This window comes from Mya arenaria, chromosome 8 (assembly GCF_026914265.1).
Source record: "Mya arenaria isolate MELC-2E11 chromosome 8, ASM2691426v1".
Taxonomy (NCBI): domain Eukaryota; kingdom Metazoa; phylum Mollusca; class Bivalvia; order Myida; family Myidae; genus Mya; species Mya arenaria.
The window spans coordinates 63,561,447-63,582,379 of record NC_069129.1 but is presented as its reverse complement, the minus strand read 5'-3'; the positions used below and the strand labels follow the sequence as shown (position 1 = coordinate 63,582,379).

Sequence of the window (20,933 nt, the reverse complement as noted above, 5' to 3'; positions counted from 1 at the left end):
TGCATGCTTGCCGATATAACGCATGCTTGCCGATATAATGCATGCTTGCCGATATAATGCATGCTTGCTGATATAATGCATGCTTGCTGATAAAATGCATGCTAGCCGATATAACGCATGCTTGCCAACAGAATACATGCTTGCCGACATAAAACATACTTGCCGATATAATGCATACTTGCCGACACAATGCATGCTTGCCGACAAAATGCATGTTTGTTGATGTATGGAATGTTTTCCAAAATGCTGACATGAAACATGCTTGTCGACATAATGCATGCTTGCCGACACAAAGCATGCTTGCCGACAAAATGCATGCTTACCGACATAATGCATGCTTGACGACATATTGCATGCTAGCCGATATAATGCATGGTAACCGAAATAATGCATGCTTTCCGACACAGTGCATGCTTACTGACATAATGCATGCTTGTCGATATAATGTATGCTTGCCGACATAATGCATGCTTGTTGACATTATGCATGTTTGCCGATTTTATGCATTCTTGCTGATAAAATACATGTTTGCCTACATAAGGCTTGCTTGCGGATAAAATACATACTTGGCTGTGGATGCATTCATGCCAATATAATACATGCTTTCCAACTTAATGCATGCTTGCTGATAAAATGCATGCTTGCCGTGATAATGCATCCTTACCCAATAAACATATGTTTGCCGACATAATACATGCTTACCGACATAAAACAGGCTTGCCGATATTATGCATGCTTGTCGACATAATGCATGCTTGCCGACAAAAAGCATGCATGCCGACAAAATACATGCTTGCCGTAATAATGCATGATTTCCGACACAGTGCATGCTTGCCGACATAATGCATGCTTGTCGACAAAATGCATGGTTGCCGATGTGATACATACTTGCCGATATAATACATGCTTGCTGGCAAAATGCATGCTAGCCAACATAGTGCATGATTGTCGATTGTAATGCATGGTTGCCGAAATGCCGACGTAATGCATGCTTGTCGATATAATTCATTTATGACGCCATATTGCATGGCTGCCGATATAATGCATGCTTGCCAACATTATGAATGCTTGCCGATGTGAGATACTTGCCGACATAATACATGCTTGTTAACATAATGCATGCTTGCCGATATAATGCATGCTTGCTGGCAAAATGCATGCATGCCAACATAGTGCATGATTGTCGATTGTAATACATGCTTGCCGAAATGCCGACGTAATGCATGCTTGCCGATATAATGCATTTATGACGACATAATGCATGTTTGCCGACATTATGCATGCTTACCGATATAATGCATACTTGCCGATAAAATGCATGCTTGCCAACATAGTGCATGATTGTCGATTGTAATACATGCTTGCCGAAATGCCGACGTAATGCATGCCTGCCGATATAATGCATTTATGACGACAAATTGCATGTTTGCCGACATTATGCATGCTTGCCGACATAGTGCATGCTTGCCGATAAAATGCATGCTTGTCGACATAATGCATGCTTGCCGACATAATGCATGCTTGCCGACATAATGCAAACTTGCCGACAAAATGCATGCTTGCCGACCTAATGCATTATTGTCGATGTAATGCATTCTTACCGAAATAATGCATATTTGCCGACATAAAACATGCTTGCCGGCAAAAGGCATGCTTGTCGATGAAACGCATGCTTGCCGACATAATCCATACTTGCAGACATAAAACATGCTTGCCGGCAAAAGGCATGCTTGTCGATCAAACGCATGCTTGCCGACATAATCTATACTTGCCGACATAAGGCATACTTGCCGAAATAATGCAAACTTGCCGACATAATGCATGCTTGTCGATGAAACGCATGCTTGGCGACATTATCCATACTTGCCGACATAATCCATACTTGCCGATATAATGCATGCGTGTCAATGTAATGCATGCTTACCGAAATAATGCAAACTTGCCGACATAATGCATGCTTGCCGATCTAATGCATTATTGTTGATGTAATGCATGCTAACCGAAATAATGCATACTTGCCGACATAATACATGCTTGCCAACATAATGCATGCGTGCAGATATAATGCATGCTTGCTGACATAATGCATGCTTGTCGATGTAACGTATGATATAATGCATTATGGTCGATGTAATGCATGCTAACCGAAATAATGCATACTTGCCGATATAATACATGCTTGCCAACATAATGCATGTGTGCAGACATAATGCATGCTTGCTGACATAATGCATGTTTGTCGATGTAACGCATGATATAATGCATGATTGCCGATGTAATGCATGCTTGCCGACATAATACATATTTGCCGACATAATGCATGCTTGCCGACATAATGCAATCTTGTCGATGTAACGCATGATTGCCGACAGAATGCATATTTGCCGACATAATGCATGCTTGTCGATGTAATGCATGCTTACCGTAATAATGCATACTTGCCGACATAATGCATGCTTGTCGATGAAACGCATGCTTGCCGACATTATCCATACTTGCCGACATAATCCATACTTGCCGATATAATGCATGCTTGTCGATGTAATGCATGCTAACCGAAATAATGCATACTTGCCGACATAATGCATGCTTGTCGATGAAACGCTTGCTTGCCGACATTATCCATACTTGCCGACATAATCCATACTTGCCGATATAATGCATGCTTGTTGATGTAATGCATGCTAACCGAAATAATGCATACTTGCCGACATAATACATGCTTGCCAACATAATTCATGTGTGAAGACATAATGCATGCTTGCTGACATAATGCATGCTTGTCGATGTAATGCATGCTAACCCAAATAATGCATACTTGCCGACATAATACATGCTTGCCAACATCATTCATGCGTGCAGACATAATGCATGCTTGTCGATGTAATGCATGCTTGCCGATATAATGCATGCTTACTGATATAATGCATGCTTGCCGATGTAATGCATGCTTGCCGAAATAATGAATATTTGCCGACATAATGCATGCTTGCCGACATAATGCATGCTTGTCGATGTAACGCATGATTGCCGACATAATGCATACTTGCCGACATAATGCATGTTTACCGACATAGTGCATGCTTGTCGATGTAACGCATGCTTGCCGACATAATGCATACTTCCCGACAAAATGCATGCTTGTCGATGTTATGCATGCTTACCGAAATAATGCATACTTGCCGAAATAATGCATATTTGCCGACATAATGCATGCTTGCCGACATAACGCATGCTTGTCGATGTAACGCATGCTTGCTGACATAATGCATACTTGCCGACATAATGCGTGCTTGTCGATTTTATGCATGCTTACCGAAATAATGCATACTTGCTGACATAAAGAATGCTTGCCGACAAATGTTTGTCGATGTAATGCATACTTGCCGACATAATGCATGTTTGCCGACATAATGCATGTTTGTCGATATAATGCATGCTTGCAGACATAATGCATGTTTGTCGATATAATGCATGCTTGCAGACATAATGCATCTTTGCCGACATTATGCATGCTTTTCGAGGTAATGCATGCTTGTCATAATGCCGACATAATGCATTCTTTCTGGTATAATGCATGCTTGCCGACATAATGCATGCTTGTTGATGTAACTTATGCTTGTCGATATAATGCATGCTTTCCGATATAATGCATGCTTGATGATATAATGCATGCTTGCCGGTATAATGCATGCTTGCCGACATGATGCATGCTTGTCGATATAACGCATGCTTACCGACATGATGCATTCTTGGCGACATAATAATTATATGCTTGCGACATAATGCATGCATATCGATATAATACACGTTGGTCAATATAATGCATACATATTGAACTAATGTATGCTTGCCGGTAAGGAAAACTCCGACGCTTTGTAGTATTGTGTGACGCACTCGCCACAAATGTATTAACAAGATTAAGATCAATCATTTAATAGAAAACTTGTGTATTTATTTTCTATTTTTAATACTAAAAAGGTAGTTGAGCATTTCAAACGAAAGATAAAACAGACGCATTCAAACTATTACATCATTTTCATGTGTGGACGTTCTACAAAAACTATTTCAATGAATTACAATAGATTAAGATCAAATTAACAACAATGATGCCAGCCGGTATGTAACATACTGGTATAACCTTTATAACAATGAAATAAACTTTATTCTGGGCAGATCACTGAGTTATCACCAGTTGTGACACTTACTATGATATACTCATTTTAAAATGAAGGAAGTAGGCTAAAACAGACACTGTAATGACAGCACGATCATCAGTCTACCAGTGTGCAATGCGGTATGGTAAAATATATGGGCTTACTATTCTCTATGAGTATTTCCGGATCCGGTAAATAACTATTCAACATGTCTTGAAACAATAGTAAATACATTGTACACATATGAGCATCTATCGACACAGAAAATTTAATACAAAATTTAGAATTTATATGCGAAAGTTTGATCATGCTATTGGCTGATCAGTCTTGTAAAGGGGAGACAACTCGTGTTTGGAGGCTTCTTGATTTTGAGCATTATCGTAATGTTTGCGTTGACGTCCAGTGATGTTAAAAATCAACGTTGACGTAAACGTCCACGGAATGTGAACGTCACCATATGAAACTTTTGACGTGTCGTTCGGCTTCCATTCGGGCGCGGGAGTGGTCATGTCCTCGACACGCTGAAACAAATTAAAAACACTTTATACAATGTACTAATATCTAAAGGCTATATACTTCAAATACTTCAAGATTGGGGGCAAATAATTGATGTCGCTCATCTTGACCATCATAGAATAAACCTAAAACAATGCACGTCGCAAATCTTAATTCAATAATAGTTGTTTTAAAAGTAAATTCACAGGCGCCAAATTAATATATATCATATATTTATAAAATATAAATATATTAGATGGTTAAACTTATTAATAAATATTTATATTGTGTGTTACTAGGAATTCGACTTGGGTCGATTTTCGAGCAAAAGTATTGCTGATTTTTTTGCTTGATACTTTAAAACCTACCTTGCCACATGAACCCCTAGACCTCCCAAATCTGAACACGAAACATATAACAATTGGTGAGATGATGGCGAGTGCGAGTGCCCAGCCAAGAGCCTCCGCCCACGGGGGATACGTGTACGACCCGTAGGTAGGGGGTGAATACCGGGAAAACGAGACCACGATCAGCACCTGCAAATAAGGACAAGTGTTCTCAAAACTTCCTTTGACTCATACAATATACCTATTTAACGTGTATATGGGTTTCTCGCAAACGTGCCAGCATTCATAAATGTAACTCTGATTTGTCGCTCAGTTGCCAGCACACATAAACGTGACTCTGATCTGTCGCACTGTTGCCAGCACACATAAACGTAACTCTGATCTGAGCATGTAACTCTAATCTGTCGCATAGTTACCAGCATACATAAACGTAACTCTGATCTGTCGCATAGTTACCAGCATAAACACACGTATCTCTGATCTGTCGCGTAGTCGCACAGTTACCAGCATACATAAACGTAACTCTGATCTGTCGCACAGTTACCAGCATACATAAACGTAACTCTGATCTGTCGCACAGTTACCAGCATACATAAACGTAACTCTGATCTGTCGCATACTTGCTGTAATTACCAGAATGAGTATTGGCGCTACAACCGATGCATTGCACCTGAGGATAGCCGGGATTGGACTCCCGGTCATTAGTTCAACGTCCCGGCTCAGACGTGGCAAACCTGTAATACATAAAAAGCTGTTATACTTAAAGCAAATTTTATGAAATCGGCTTGCTACAACATTACGGGTTTGTAGACTGCTTCAGACCGCGGACCTCAGGAGAACGGGACACATTATTCTCTGTTCAGCAGAGCTCTGCTGTTCGAAGAGACAACCGAAAACATTCTGGAGGAATGATCAGGCCTTTAACACACCAGTTACTGATAATGGTCTTGCACAAGCCTCTGCAAATACCATCACGAGTACATATGGTATACTGTGTACTGAAGTATGCAAAAACAGGACGCTAGTCGTTCCTTCTTTCTTAAAACGTTTAAGAAAAATACATATAGTTCACAATCTACGTAAAATTACAGCGTAATGTAATGAAGCATAATATGATTTTAATTAGAGTGCATGTAGTTCACCAAAACAAGAGTATGGTAATGACGTCAACTTACCGTAGACCCAGGTGATGACGACACACTCAGTGAGGCACACAAACAGGATGGTCCACGCTGCGGCGTACCAATCCAACCACTGGAAGATGTACATCCCGCCCTATAAAACACAGTACAGTGACCAAACAGGGAGGATAATAACTGCAATGATTGATATTGCATCCCTGTGTGGAATATGAACTGTCGGACACGAGCTTGCACCTTTCTCAAGAAGGGCTGACGTGCTATGGTATTGCACGGCGTTCTACAAGTACGACACCACGACTACATAATAAAGTGTGTGATATCTGCAAAACATGTTTCAGACGAATCAAGAATCAGTTTTCTTTTAAACTAATTGTAAGGTAAGCTGTGAAAAAGTTATATTTAAAATATAATTAGAAATATGATAAAGAAATATTGTATATATAGTTTCTGAAGAGTGTGATTCATTTGGGTTTTGAATTAGATGATTTGACAATACAGTCAAACCTGTATTAAGCGGCCACCCTTGGGAAATGATGAAAGTGGCTGCTTAAGACAGGTGGCCACTTAATCCAGGTTTGACATTTCCGCCACTTTAGCTTTATTCAGTATGTATCTTAACCACCACCTCACACCACAATCAGTAACATATGTATCAAAATTATTGAAGAAGGTTGAATACAAATGCATTTGTATAGATAAAATAACTTTATTTCAAATTTATAAATAAAATACATTAGATAAATGTTGATACAAGAAATAAACAAAACACACCACATATCAGTCTACATGTAGCTAGGCACATCAATCTTATAACTCACTGTACAACTGGGACAGAACATGTATATGTACCTGGGACCTGTTTTGGTGTTTACCATAATACATCAAACATGCTTTCGCTACATACAATGTTTCATACATCATTTATTTTGCAAGGATTTAATATTGATGATAAGAGTAGTTTACTTTGTGAAGGAGCAATCAAACAACTTTCTTCAGTTGCACAGCAGTACACTATTTTATCGTCCCATTTTGGGGTTATAATCAATCTTAAAACTAACATAACACGCAACACTGTATCGTCATGGCTCTGAAACAAACAACATAATGTAAAAACTTCATCACTAATATTTGTTTGTTCTCCTGAGCTCAAATGTAAATATTAAGTGTGTATAAGGAAGGGTTTTAACCACAGAGTTATAAAGGGATCATGCACCCTGTCCTTTTTGGTAGCACTAATGGAAAGCAACATGTGCACCGTTCTGCTTATATATCTGCCCATTCGGAGCTCCTCGGCCATTTTATCGAAAACAACCTCGGATGTATTTGGACGGTTTACATACTCAAAAAGTGGTACGTTTAAGTCCGCTGCAAGTAGATCGCGTAGTAATTTTATTTAGCAAATAAACTTTGTGACTTAACTCTTGGGATTCTTAATTATGTTTACAATAATACAATTCAATGGCAATCAATTTAAACTTAGATCAATAAATACAACTCTAGAACATTACATTTAATTAATGATATAATTCAAAATTTTACGAACTACTTCAACTGATGTACCTGCATACATCCGAGGTTGTTTTTGAAAAAAATGGCCGAGGAGTTCCGAATGTATATCTGCCTATATAAAATGAAATGCTATAGATTATCATATATGTCTTACGTTTTTGGAAGTTAAAACTTTATAAATTAAACACATTCTTTAATACATATCTACTAAAACAAACATTCCTTAAGCATGCTATAGCATAAAATATTATCTAAATGTAGAACAAAACAACATTTTCTTAAAATCACAGTATGTTTTAGTGATGCATTTTTTTGTATATCGTAATGACTTATCTTTACCTTTTTAACCTTTCTTAACCTTAAGATTGATAAAAAAAGTGCAATTATCGCAATTAAAAAATGCAACAAAACCGAATGCATAATCTAAATTAAGCGCGCACAACGTCATTACGAAATTTGCTTTTCACGTGATTTCCTTTATACAAAAAATGTTGTTGTATATACAAATGCTTGCCATATCTTAACGAAAAAGTTATTGGTAAAACTGTGTATTCATATTTTTAAAGGTAACCATACTTGCAGTGTTATTTTCATAAACTATTTCAATCGAAAGCTTAATCATATTCAAATGAAGAAAAATGATATATTAAGACAATTAGTATAGACACATTTATCGGCCATTTTTTCACTGAACAACATTGATAATTTTTCATTCGAAAAAATATCACATTTATTTTAGAAACAGGAGCTTTTTTCTTCATGGTAATGTTCATTTGGAAATGTTCAATGACAGTATATCTCCAGTTATTTCTTCAGTCTAAAGCATCAAAAAGGCAACTTCCTTGATATCGTTTGTGCAAAGCGTTATTCTCTTTAAATGTATATACCTCATAAGTATATATTGAGTCAGTGGTCGAGTCAGAGGATCCCTTTGTATTTCCCATCCATTTCTGATTAATAAAGCATCGTGTGGCCTCGGGGTTTTAACAGACATTATATGAGTCTTTATTATAGTTATATACGCACTTTATTTTTTTAACTAATTATTGAAGCCCTAAGTGGCATTGGGACTTTAAATTATAAACCACGGCAATCTTTTTTAAAATCTTGAACAGTTTGTAGTAATTTGGGTATGGACCACACAAGTAATCATTTTGATTTTAAATTGTTTGTTTGGAATAACAGTTATTGTTGCTAATGATAATATTTTGTATTCATTCGATAATGAAATACAAAACATCTTTTTGATACTGTTTTTCGTAGACGCTATGTTGCCATAAAATGATATGATATTAAACTAAAATAACACAATTTTATCTGAAATTGTTTTGGAAGTAAAATGCTTTTAGTTATTTAAAGATGGATTTAGACACCAGTTGCCATAGCAACATATTTTGATTGATGATTGTTTTTGTTGTTGTCATGACACAATTAATCTATTGTTTTCCATCAAGTGTGTTTTTAAAGTATTAGTATTAAATCAATAAAGAAACATCATTTGAATTTTTGTTTATAAATACCTTAATTTTGCAAGCAATTTCATTTTATTTTGCATGTACCTTTATTTAGCAAAATGCCATAGCAACGCCAAACAATGAGATATTTCTGATTTTCTTTCCACTGAAATTCTCCGAAGGTAGTACTGCTTCAGATTCAGTTAAAAAAAAACTTAATTTGTGATATTGGCGTCTTTAGTGCCATTTTTAAAGGCGTCATCACTCGTCACGCCGTTACTACCGCCGTCGAGTCAGGACAATAGATACAGGGAAAATACAACGACTATCAATAATGCCGCGACTGTTTTTATAAAAACCTTAGGGCAAGCTGAGTGATACATCGAACGTTTGTACCATGGTAGAGAGTTTTCTCTATACTTTAACGCCCATATCGGAACAGTAACATGTAGGCGGACATCAATCGTTCTATAACTATCATATGAATAAATCAAAACGCCTTTCACTTACATGCACGCTAGTTATTTAACATTGGCCTAGAGAGCATGGTACCAAAAAGTTACCTCATCCCCATTACCATGATTGAAAATTAAACATACGTGCTGAAGCGCTCGCTTGTAATTTCAATTTCAACTCGAGCTGCAGCTGCAATCACTATGACACGGGCATTTGGATCCCACTTACCCTGGTACAGAAGGGCAAAGTGAGAATGAAGGCGATTATATTGATGACGACCACTGCGCAAAGCCGCCTCTTTCCTCTCAACCAACGAGGAACCAGATACTCCAAACAGCTCATTAACGTCTCCGTGGACAACACCTGTCAACAGATATGCCAAGGTAATGAAATCAAAGTGCTAAAAGTGATAAAAGATGCGTGAACATAGTGCATACAACCATTGCCACATTGAAAACAAACAGTCCCATTTACGCGGATACCTTTCATCCGGAGTTTAACACCGAAAGCGCTTAAACACTGAGACCCATTTCCAAATCTTTCGAATTGCGATTTTAATTATTTGAATATGAAGCAAAACTTCCCAATGAAGCGTAAATTTATGCGGCACAAGCAGTATGAGCGAGAAACAAAACAGAATGGGAAGCTAGTCATAAAAGTCAAATTACCGGTACAGGGAAGCCAGTCCCACCTGTCACATAATAATACAGAAAAACCAAGTTCACGTGTCACGTTTTGATACAGGAAAGCCTGGTCAACGTGTCATATAATGATACAGGAAAGCCTGGTCCACGGGTCACATAATGATACAGGTAAGACAAGTCCACGGGTCACATAACGGTATAAGGAAGCCAGTCCCACCTAGAAATCTTTCCCATTGGGTTCATCAATTGGTCTAGGGCAACCTCCAGAGAAAATTCAAGTTTCATTGTTCTAGTCAAGTCAAGTCAACACATTTATTCACTCAAATTCATGCACAACATGAAAAAATTAAGGTAATTGATAAAGACAATACATTTCAGAGGCTCAAATTGAGGATTCAAAGACATAACATACATTCAAGTGAATCAAATATTTAAAGACCAGATAGTTCTAGGTCATACAGTTCTTGAGTTATTGTGCGGACAGTTTACATTTTTTGAGAATGACACTGACTCTCCAAACAAATCAGAGTATCTCCTAAAGGAGTGCAACCATACCACTGAAGTTCCCTGATCATATGCCAAACTATTCTAAATGTATAATGTGGACAAGAGATGGTCTATCGTCAAACATAACCGACCGGCCGTCAGACCAACCAACTGACCTATCTGTTTACATACCTATACATGTTCCTCGAAGGAGGCATAACAACACATATAATCGCATCTTAAAAATAACCACAGAAACTATATATCTATCTAACTATGGCATTGGCGGTGCGATTTGTTAGTTAAGTGAAATGGGCGGTGACTAAAATAGTTCAGTCTGCAATACTAGAGGAGTTGTAACCCGCCTTACCTGGGAATCCAGACCAACGAAGATTAGGTTGATGAAAAACAGTGCCGACCACAGTTGGCCTAGCGGGAAGTAAGTGAATGCCGTCGGGTAGACGGTGAAACCCAGCGACAGACCTGGGGTATTATATACATATGGGTAGACTTTCTTATTTGTTTTGTTCATGGATTTCTGTAACGCATCTCCTTGCATTTGATCGTGGGATTTCTTTTGAATCAATACAATACAATACAATACAATACAATACAATACAATACAATACAATACAATGCAATACAATACAATACAATACAATACAATACAATACAATACAATACAAAACAATGCAATGCAATGCAATGCAATACAATACAATACAATACAATACAATACAATACAATACAAAACAATGCAATGCAATGCAATACAATACAATACAATACAATACAATACAATACAATAAAATAAAATACAATGCAATGCAATATAATATAATACATCAAGCAGATCTCCACGTGATCCATTTGCGTAAAAATCTTCGATCTAGGATATTCGGCGGTCTTACAAACTGACGACCGGCCCTAAGCTAGTTTTTTTATTTAGCAAAGGTATCACATTAGACTTTTAAATCAACATAAAATAAGAAACTTTGGCCGCCTACCGGAGGTGACTGTTTTTTCAAGGTCAAGGCCGCTGTCGTGCGCCATCACGCCGAGGACGGCGAAACAGATCAGCCCGTTGAAAACAGCGGAGAAAAAGTCCAATACGGTGGATACGACAGAATACCTGGATAAAAGTACACACATATTTTAAAACTCTGTTAATAATAATAAGTGTAAGTTTTCATTCGTCACGGATTTCTTGCATCTGGCGTTGCTTAAAGAAAATCATCACTTAGGATACTCAGTGTATGTGTTCAGCAAAACTGTAATGTAATTTATAAATGATACAGGGATTATGTATATTAAGAGATGCCTTTGAACACATATGGTTAGGATTGCGTGTGGTACCTGACTGTGTTTCCCCTGAAGCTGTTGTGGCTAGCGATCATGGGTATGGTTCCCCAGCCCGGGCCCAGCGTGTACGCCGCCATCATCGCCGCCTCCACCCAAACCTTTGGAACCATGGGAATATATTTGGTTACATCAATTATGTTCATTTAGATAATTTCAATCATCTGGTATCGCCTATATAGTATTATACAGTTAAAACACAACGTTATTTCAAATAGATTTCACTCGCGACAGATCTTCGCTGACATTGTGGCTGTTAAAGAGTTGAATATACAAAGCTCATGAAGTACTTGGAGACATTTGACGAACGGCTTTGCATTTATGCATTACAATCAGCAGATTCGATGGGGGGGGGGGGGTTACGGACGCCATCCCCTAAACTTGACCAAGTTAACACTTTTATGTCAATACATATACACTATCGTAGAATAAAAGACTACAAAATAAGACTACAAAATGCACCAATACAGACAAAACATAGCCAAACCCTTACACAAAATAGAACAATATATAATTCGGTCCAGGGGGAGGGGGCACATGTCCATGGTTGCAAACCCATATCGCGCCCCATATAATCCTGAACCGCCCCTGATTAAGGGTTTACACTTGTATTTAAGGTGTCAACAAGTCTGTAACTGGTATTGTTTGGGTGGCAACCCAAGTGTGTCATTCTAAAATAAACTGCTAAGCATTAGCTTAAACAACTTTTAGAACATGACCTGTATTGTACTGCTTATTTCCCGCACTCTTCACCGACCTTGACGTCCGTGATCCTGTCGAAGGTTGGAGTGAGGTAGTACAGCATTCCCATAACGGACCCCTCCAACATGAGCGCGCGGATCCAGATGGCCAGCATTAGAACCAGCGGCAAAAACACTGTCACGTACATCACCTGCACATATGCAATGAATTGGTCTACGGTACATATTTTAATGAAACAGAGTAGTACGCTAGCATGTCATAAACACTTCGCAAAAATTGGCAACCAATTTGACTTATTTTACTACTTACGTCTGTGGGCAAAGATCAAACAGCAACTGACAAATGATCATTTAAACCTTTTCAATTGACTTGATGCTCTTGAGCATGCAGAGGGTGACGAGAAACCGCCAGATGAACACGTACAGGACAAAGTTCCATAGCATGCCGTCCATGTGACCCAATCCCGGAGACAACTGCAGAACCTCGTATCTGAAACGTCAAGTTATGCGTAGATGGACACATTTAGCGCTGGCTCTTCAATGTTCCGGCGCATGTCCCGGGTAAACTTCAGACCAACAAGGACAGTCTATATATTTCAGTAAAGCTCGATGAAAAGTTTGTTGAGCCTCTTTCATATAATGATACCTGTCCACGCCCTCCCCCACCCCTGGCCTTTTAATTGAACCAATCACAGGGACAACAAGGCAATCCGACATTGTAACTATCGATCCATAAAGAATGTGATGCTATTTGATGAGTTTGCTGAAATCGAAGTCTAATGTTAAAGTATTACGGAACAGATCAGTTCACCTTTAAGACACCTCCAAACCCCCGTTGTCATTCCGTCATTGTTTTACCTCTGTTCTTACTTCAATGGTATTGACACATAGACATTCGTATAGATCTTTACAATAAGTACTAATTTAAGTGACATGCAAAAGAGAGAAAACCTATGACCTATGATTCTTCTTCATTCTACACCATTGTTTAGACATTATCTAGAGATTGATAAAGACGTTTTTGAAATCTGATAACGCTCAATGGCTGTCATGAATCAGTAATGACGCACCAATCAACCACTCATGCACACCCAACCAAAGTCGAAAGTGGTTTTATGTTAAAACTAATGATTAGTTTCTGTTCGATTGTGAAGACATGTCAAATACTCACGACTAATCACCTCTTAAGTAGCGGACACAGACATCTCTCATTATGACGTTTGATAGAGTAGTATGTTTTTTAAATCGCAAGTCAGCATGTGTACTTGCAAGATAAAAAAAAATATTTTGTCGAAGTATGTAGAGCGTGTCCAAAAGGCACAACACGACCGAAGTCTTATGAACAAAGCTTATATGTTCTCAGTTAGAACTATAATTGCAAACCTTGCAATAACAATTGTCAATACCTTGGTTGTCTTTGTCCTTCGCTGTCTGGTAATTCGAGTAATTAAATCAATGGTCCATAGTACGAAACACAAGAGATCATGAGTGAACATGGTTTCCCCCAAATAATAATTCATTTACTGACTATCTCAGCATTTTGACTGATATTGTGTTAAGACAAGTATTTTAGTAGCTTAGTATCAGTAAGAGGTTACTCCGAATCCATCAAATCAGCATATATTTAATCAAACTTATAGAATGAATTCTCTAAAACCTAAACATGACGATACTATGAAAAGCCATATAAAGGTACCGAATATTCCCTGAACGTGTCTACTGCAAATCATCAATCAATATTAACAATGGTTACTCACTGCCAGAACTGTTCTGCTGACGTCATCATAGTTCGATTATTGTCGTCAGAATGTGTGTATGACGTCATATTATAGTTCACAGTGGTATGCTCCCCGGCGACACCCACTGCAACCGTGTCGTTGACGATCTTTGTGGCCGGGATACAGCCGTCCCTGTTCCAATCGTTGTTACATGAGGCCCAGGGCAGCTCAGACCGGAAACTGCGCACGAAGTACTCGAGGATCCACGCGCGAAGCACGTTGTAGTAGATGCTATTTACGATGTTGATGACAAACAGAGTGTAGCCGATTCCTGAATACGCAACATAAACGCATGCAACCACTATAAACGCATGTGGACACTGGTAAGACTTGTTGTATTTTACACAACATAAACGCATGCATACACTGGCACGACTAATAATATTTACACAACATAAACGAATGCATACATGGGTAAGACTTGTTGTGTTTACACAACATATACAAACGCATGCAGACACTGGTAGGACTTGTGCTGCTAAACACAACATAAACGTATACATGCAGACATTGGTAGGACTTGTGCTGCTTTACATAAGATAAACGCATGCAGACACTGGTAGGATTTGTTGTGTTTACACAACATAAACGCATGCAGACATTGAATATACTTGTTGTGTTTTACACAACATAAACGCATGCAGACACTGGTAGGACTTGTTGTGTTTACACAACATAAACGCATGCAGACACTGGTAGGACTTGTTGTGTTTACACAACATAAACGCATGCAGACATTGATTATACTTGTTGTGTTTTACACAACATAAACGCATGCAGACACTGGTAGGACTTGTTGTGTTTACACAAAATAAACGCATGCAGACATTGATTATACTTGTTGTGTTTTACACAACATAAACGCATGCAGACACTGGTAGGACTTGCTGTGTTTACAAAACATAAACGCATGCAGACACTGGTAGGACTTGTGGTGGGGACGATGTAAGTTGTGCTAGTTAAAGAGTCTTAACCAAATACATGAGGATTGTTAGTAATAAACACCATAGTTATGTTACATTATCGACGGATTATGTTACTTTTAAGGACATCATTCACTACTGACCCCGAAAGAATGGAGCGAGGTCCCAAACGCCCATGGGTCCTTTCCCCGAGAACTGGGCAGTAGTCACTTCAAGAAACATCATGGGCAGGCCGCATATCATCATGAATAACAGGAACGGGATTAGGAACGCACCTGTATGACATTAAAGAAGTTGTACAAGTTAGGTGTTTGCAGACCAAATAACCCTGAGACGATTCAGGTGTTCAAACAGTATAAGGTATTTGATATATTATGTAAATATATTTACATTTAATGGTCATATTGTTTAAATTTTAGATTCACTTTTGATATATGATGTCATATATGATATTAGTTAAGTAACAAAATGTTTGATCAATCTTAAGTTAATCGTTTAAAGCATCACTGTAACAGATTCACTGTTTTGACAACTGTTTTATTTTTTGTCTTCGAATGAGCCAATTTTATGAAAATATCTGCAAACCAGTGATATAAAACTGCTGACAAAAGATCAGATCGCAGAAGCGTTACTAACGGTTTAATAAAAATGCTTTAACATCGTAAAAATATGAAAATCTGCGATCTAATCTTTTTTCAGCAGTCTTATATCATTGGTTTCCATGCATTTTCGCATCAATTGGCTCGTTCCAAGACAAACCATAAAGTTGTCAAAACGTTCAATCTGTGAGAGTGCAGCTTTAAGACCTTGATATTTTTTTTTTGTTTAATCTGTTTATATAATATATACAGGCCAACAATTTTTGTCATATATTGTTGCACAAATGTCGACAGATCGTGAGCTCCACGAGCTGTTTATTGGAATATATATACGGATTAAACCGACTTAAAACAAGGAGTGTCTTGTTTAGGGCACAGTGCAGGTAAGACAAAAGAAAAATAACATGAAAATATACTCGGCGGCGTAAAAAGTAGTAATATAAATATGATTTAAACATTTACCTATATAAATAACGACATCTTTCAGCTTATACATAATAATAAGACCCATAGAAACAAAGCTAAAAAAGAGGAGCTCACGCGTCTGGCTTCCGGTTAGGCGTATTTATATTACGATAACAGTGATATAAAACTACATTCCAGGTCAAATTATCCTTCAAAAATAAAAAAATACTGAAATCATCCGTCATTTTGTTCCGCACTGGCTTAAAATTCATAAATAAAAATCAACGTTGGACCCCCAGATTACGAGCGACAATGAACACATTTTGCGATACAGAAATATTATTTTCTGCGTTTGAGTAAAACGAATTAGAAGAAAAAATATTTTCCCTTGTTTGTAATGGAATAACCACAGGTGGCGTTTTATAGACACGAGTCATTTATATGCATGCGTATTTCGGGCGTGTATGAATGTAAAGGCATTCAGCGCTCGATACGTTCAAATCGATACAATTGATTGTTAAATTTTACAAGCAAATGTTTAAGGCGAATGTTTTCTGTTATTATGCAATTTCATCATATAAATGATCTATTTTTTCTCACTTGTACACAAAGCGTTGTATTTGACAATTGTATAACTTGATATAGTACGTATACGTGAATCATATAAATGATATGTTTTTTATACATAATTTAAATTATTAAGGAGCTTACGGGTGATGAGGCCCGACATCTAGTGATACGAGACAATTCCTCTAAATCTGGATGACAAACGGGTAGAGGTTTCTGAGTTTTTCCCGGAAGGAGGGTTTTATCTCAGTTTTTTCTCGGCCAATCGACCACGTCTGTAAGCTTCATATTTTGCAAGCACGTTGTTAACGAGACATACTTTGCTCATGTTGCAAGTTTGTGCTGCTTGTGTTAATCGGTTTCCCAAAGGCTTTACTGAGAATTCCAAAATAATACCATTGAAAAGTATTGAGTTTGATGTTTTCTATAGGAGATTATAGAATGGTATTAAGGGAAGTATGGCGTTATACAAGGGCATTGTATTGCTATTTGCTATTGTCAAATGAAGCTTTTTGTATGTCAATATGAATAGAATACAACAGCATGCGCCATTTCAGAGTAAAAATAGCCAAAACATTTCTGTGTGAGGGAGCTGAAGGAGGAGCACATAATCACGTTTCAACCCTATCAGAAGGGGCATTCGGTAATGCAAATGAGGCTCGTGTAGACAAATGCTTCATATTGCTATTGCTCCGGAATAAGAAGAGGCTAGCATGTGAATGATAAACCGCTGTGAGTGACAAGGACATGTATTAAATGTCAGAACTATATATAGATATACTAAGTACGAGCTTGACATATAATTCTCATCAAGGAACGGGCATCCAAACAACCACCATAAGTGTAACGTCACGGCGCCGGTATTACCATTTGTGTGTAAAGATGACTGCCAAATATGTATTCCTGTAACTAAATGTAGCCTTATGTTTTAGACATACGGAAAACCCAGTATTGATAGCGAGACTGCCATATCCTGGACCCGCCCTTGAGCGAAAGTAACTCAATATAATTCTTCTTAGTATTATTACTATTATTATTATTATTATTATTATTATTATTATTATTATTATTATTATTATTCTATAATTATTATTATTATTATTATTATTATTATTATTATTATTATTATTATTTTATAATTTTTATTGTTATGATTAATATAATTATTTATTATTATTATTATTATTATTATTATTATTATTATTATTATTATTATTATTAGTGTTAGTGTTAGTATTAGTATTATTACATAATTATGTATAACTACTCTTGAAGCAAACACCTCGCCTACCTCCGCCGTTTCTAAACACGAGGTAGGGAAACCGCCAGAAGTCGGATGTTCCCATGGAGTAGCCTACCAATGACACCAGGAAGCTGCAAGGGCCGGAAAACTGTGGCTTCCGGTCCCCCGAGTCCGCGCTACTGCTCTCCTCTGAGGAGTCTGCACCCACTTCTGGTCCTTTCCCGTTGGTTTCCGGCAGCATATCACCTAACTCTGTACTCGAGTCCGACATTTTATAATTATATTTTTGAATTAAAATAGTATTTAATTCGGAATGAAAATAACCACATACATATCCTGGAATTAAAACTATAGTTCCGCCAGACGAATGGTGTTGCAGAAAACAATAAATATATTAGTCATGATACGCACTTTCACATTGTATAAAGTTACGATACGTAATATACTGCCGACAAGGCTTATTACGATAAACTGCACAAGTTTTAAAAAGCAAAAACACACACGCCCGAATATTAGCGCATTGTTTGAGTCAACAAAATTAACCTTAATGGTAATCGATAATCAATTCAATTAATATAAAAATAGACAATCTCTTTGATAAATAACAAAAGAAGGAATAGTCATTTCACTAATTTTAGTTTAGTTTAAACATATTTTATTGCATGACGATACATTTACACATTATATGATGATGATAACAACAAAGGAACAGAAACAGTGCAATGTAACAAAGCTTACATACAAATAAAAAGGACATGCAAAGGGATTGGGCCACGAGTTTTACCAACATCAGTTACGGCCCTTTCACAAAATGTCACATGAAAAGCAAAAATGATTACGTTGTCACATAAACTATGAAACCAATTCATGCATTTATGTAATGTTCATATACATAGGAATAAGAATAATGTGTCAAATAACTACGATACAAAATATTTCTATGAAAGATGAGAGAGGTGGAGTGCTCCTTGTGCTTACTGTGGAGTGTCTAAGAAGCGATTACTGTACTTTATATAGTGGTGCACTTCCGTAAATATTACAACATTATCATCATTAGAGAGGTTAGAAGATCCGTCAAGTAGTTTGTTAGTGCTCAAGGGATGAAATTGTCTAGTGCTACGAAAAAGTCTCTGCCTTTCGACTATAAATAGTGAGCAGTTAAAGAAGTAATGTTCGGCATTTTCTTCAGTATTACAGTGACCACATAACGGAGAGTCTCTAATGTGATTATTAAACAAGTCTGAATTGAGATCACTGCAGTTATTTCTTATGCGTGCATGATAGACCGACCAGCGGCGTTCTCCACAGACAAATAACGATGGAACATCAGGCCCTTTAAACCTTTGTTGTAAATTGCGCTTGAAAGACGAGAGTGAAGGCGAGTGTCTTGTGTCTACATCGAGTTTATTCCACAATGAGATGGCAGAAGGAATTGTTGAACGACTGTAGATTTCTAATCTCCTATTAAGTGTTACTAAATTTTCACTGTTTCGTAGACTATAAGGGTTAGAGTCATTTACGGTCATTGGGAAGAGCTGCGATAGATAAGATGGTAGTTCTCCACTTTTATATTTATAGACTAGGATGAGTTTTTGCATTGTTCTTCTATCCGATAAGGAAATCCAACCAATTTCTTTAATCAAGTTTGCAATTGACACAGACCGTGTAAGACCTGTAACAATTCTAGCTGCCTCATATTGAAGTTTCTCGAGTGTTTCTTTTTCATATTCAGTTCAATTATACCATACTACTGAAGCATATTCAAGGATTGGTCTTAAGTAGGAAAGATAAATTTGATTGAGAGATTTTCGACGAAGTTTAAATTTGAGAGCTTGCATTGAACCAAGAACCTTTTTTGTAGAAGCAATTATGTTTTCAATATGTTGATGCCAGGTTCCGTCAGAACTTAGAGTGACCCCTAAGTGTTTGTGTGTGTCGTAATAAGTGAGTGTTGTTGAATTAAATACAAGATGTGGGCGCGGTTTATTTGACAGTGCGCAAAACATTGCTTGAGTTTTTGATGGGTTGAATTGAACAAGCCATTGTTTTGACCAGTCAGAAATGGTTTGCATGTCAGCATTTATGGTATTCTCCATATATTCTGTGCTAGCTGACGAGACAGCAAGGGAACTATCATCTGCAAAAAGTCTAGTTGTACTTTGTTGTGCGTCCGCTATGTCATTAACGTATATGAGAAAGAGCAGAGGGCCCAATACTGAGCCCTGTGGTACACCTGCTGTAATGGGTTTGAACTGGGAAAAGGATGTGCCAATGAACACTCGTTGACTTCGATTTTGTAAGTAATGGGATATCCAGTTGATTAAATTACCGGTAATTCCATACTCTTTAAGTTTGAAAATTAGTCCGCGGTGCCAAACTCTATCAAATGCCTTGGATATGTCACAGAAAACTAAGGTAGTTGCTAGTTTATCATCGAATGACTTGCTTATTTGATTGTAGATATCAATAAGATGATATGTTGTAGAATGGCCAGGTATAAATCCTGACTGATTTTTGAAAATAAGATTGTTATGATGCATATAGTTGTATGCGTGTTTGAAAACGATATGTTCCAATATCTTTCCTACGCAACTAATCAGAGATATAGGTCTATAATTGGATAAACAGGTACTATCGCCTTTTTTGAATAGAGGCATAACGTTTGCGA

At 37.4% G+C, this 20,933-nt stretch overlaps 1 protein-coding gene across 1 annotated transcript; it reads right to left on the bottom strand.

Annotated features, from left to right (window-relative positions):
* Nucleotides 1-3,960: 3,960 nt before the first annotated feature.
* LOC128243464 (sodium- and chloride-dependent glycine transporter 2-like) lies at nt 3,961-18,722 on the bottom strand. The gene is made up of 13 exons (XM_052961255.1): nt 18,314-18,722; nt 15,595-15,726; nt 14,508-14,799; nt 13,108-13,240; nt 12,807-12,941; nt 12,047-12,150; nt 11,698-11,822; nt 11,061-11,173; nt 9,789-9,923; nt 6,175-6,274; nt 5,633-5,733; nt 5,021-5,188; nt 3,961-4,678 (listed from the first exon to the last, which is right to left on the bottom strand). Exons 1-13 carry the CDS (start codon nt 18,534-18,536, stop codon nt 4,463-4,465), a joined length of 1,977 nt encoding a protein of 658 aa, XP_052817215.1. The 5' UTR covers nt 18,537-18,722; the 3' UTR covers nt 3,961-4,462.
* Between the last annotated feature and the right edge of the window lie 2,211 nt (nt 18,723-20,933).

Bases quoted from the DNA above. Each gene is read 5' to 3' on its own strand.
- LOC128243464 (XM_052961255.1), bottom strand. From the start codon at position 18,536: ATGTCGGACTCGAGTACAGAGTTAGGTGATATGCTGCCGGAAACCAAC. The intron at 12,151-12,806 runs GTCGGTGAAGAG...ATGGTTCCAAAG, and splicing joins ACAGGATCACGGACGTCAAG to GTTTGGGTGGAGGCGGCGAT. The intron at 4,679-5,020 runs GTAGGTTTTAAA...AATTTGTTTCAG, and splicing joins CTAGGGGTTCATGTGGCAAG to CGTGTCGAGGACATGACCAC.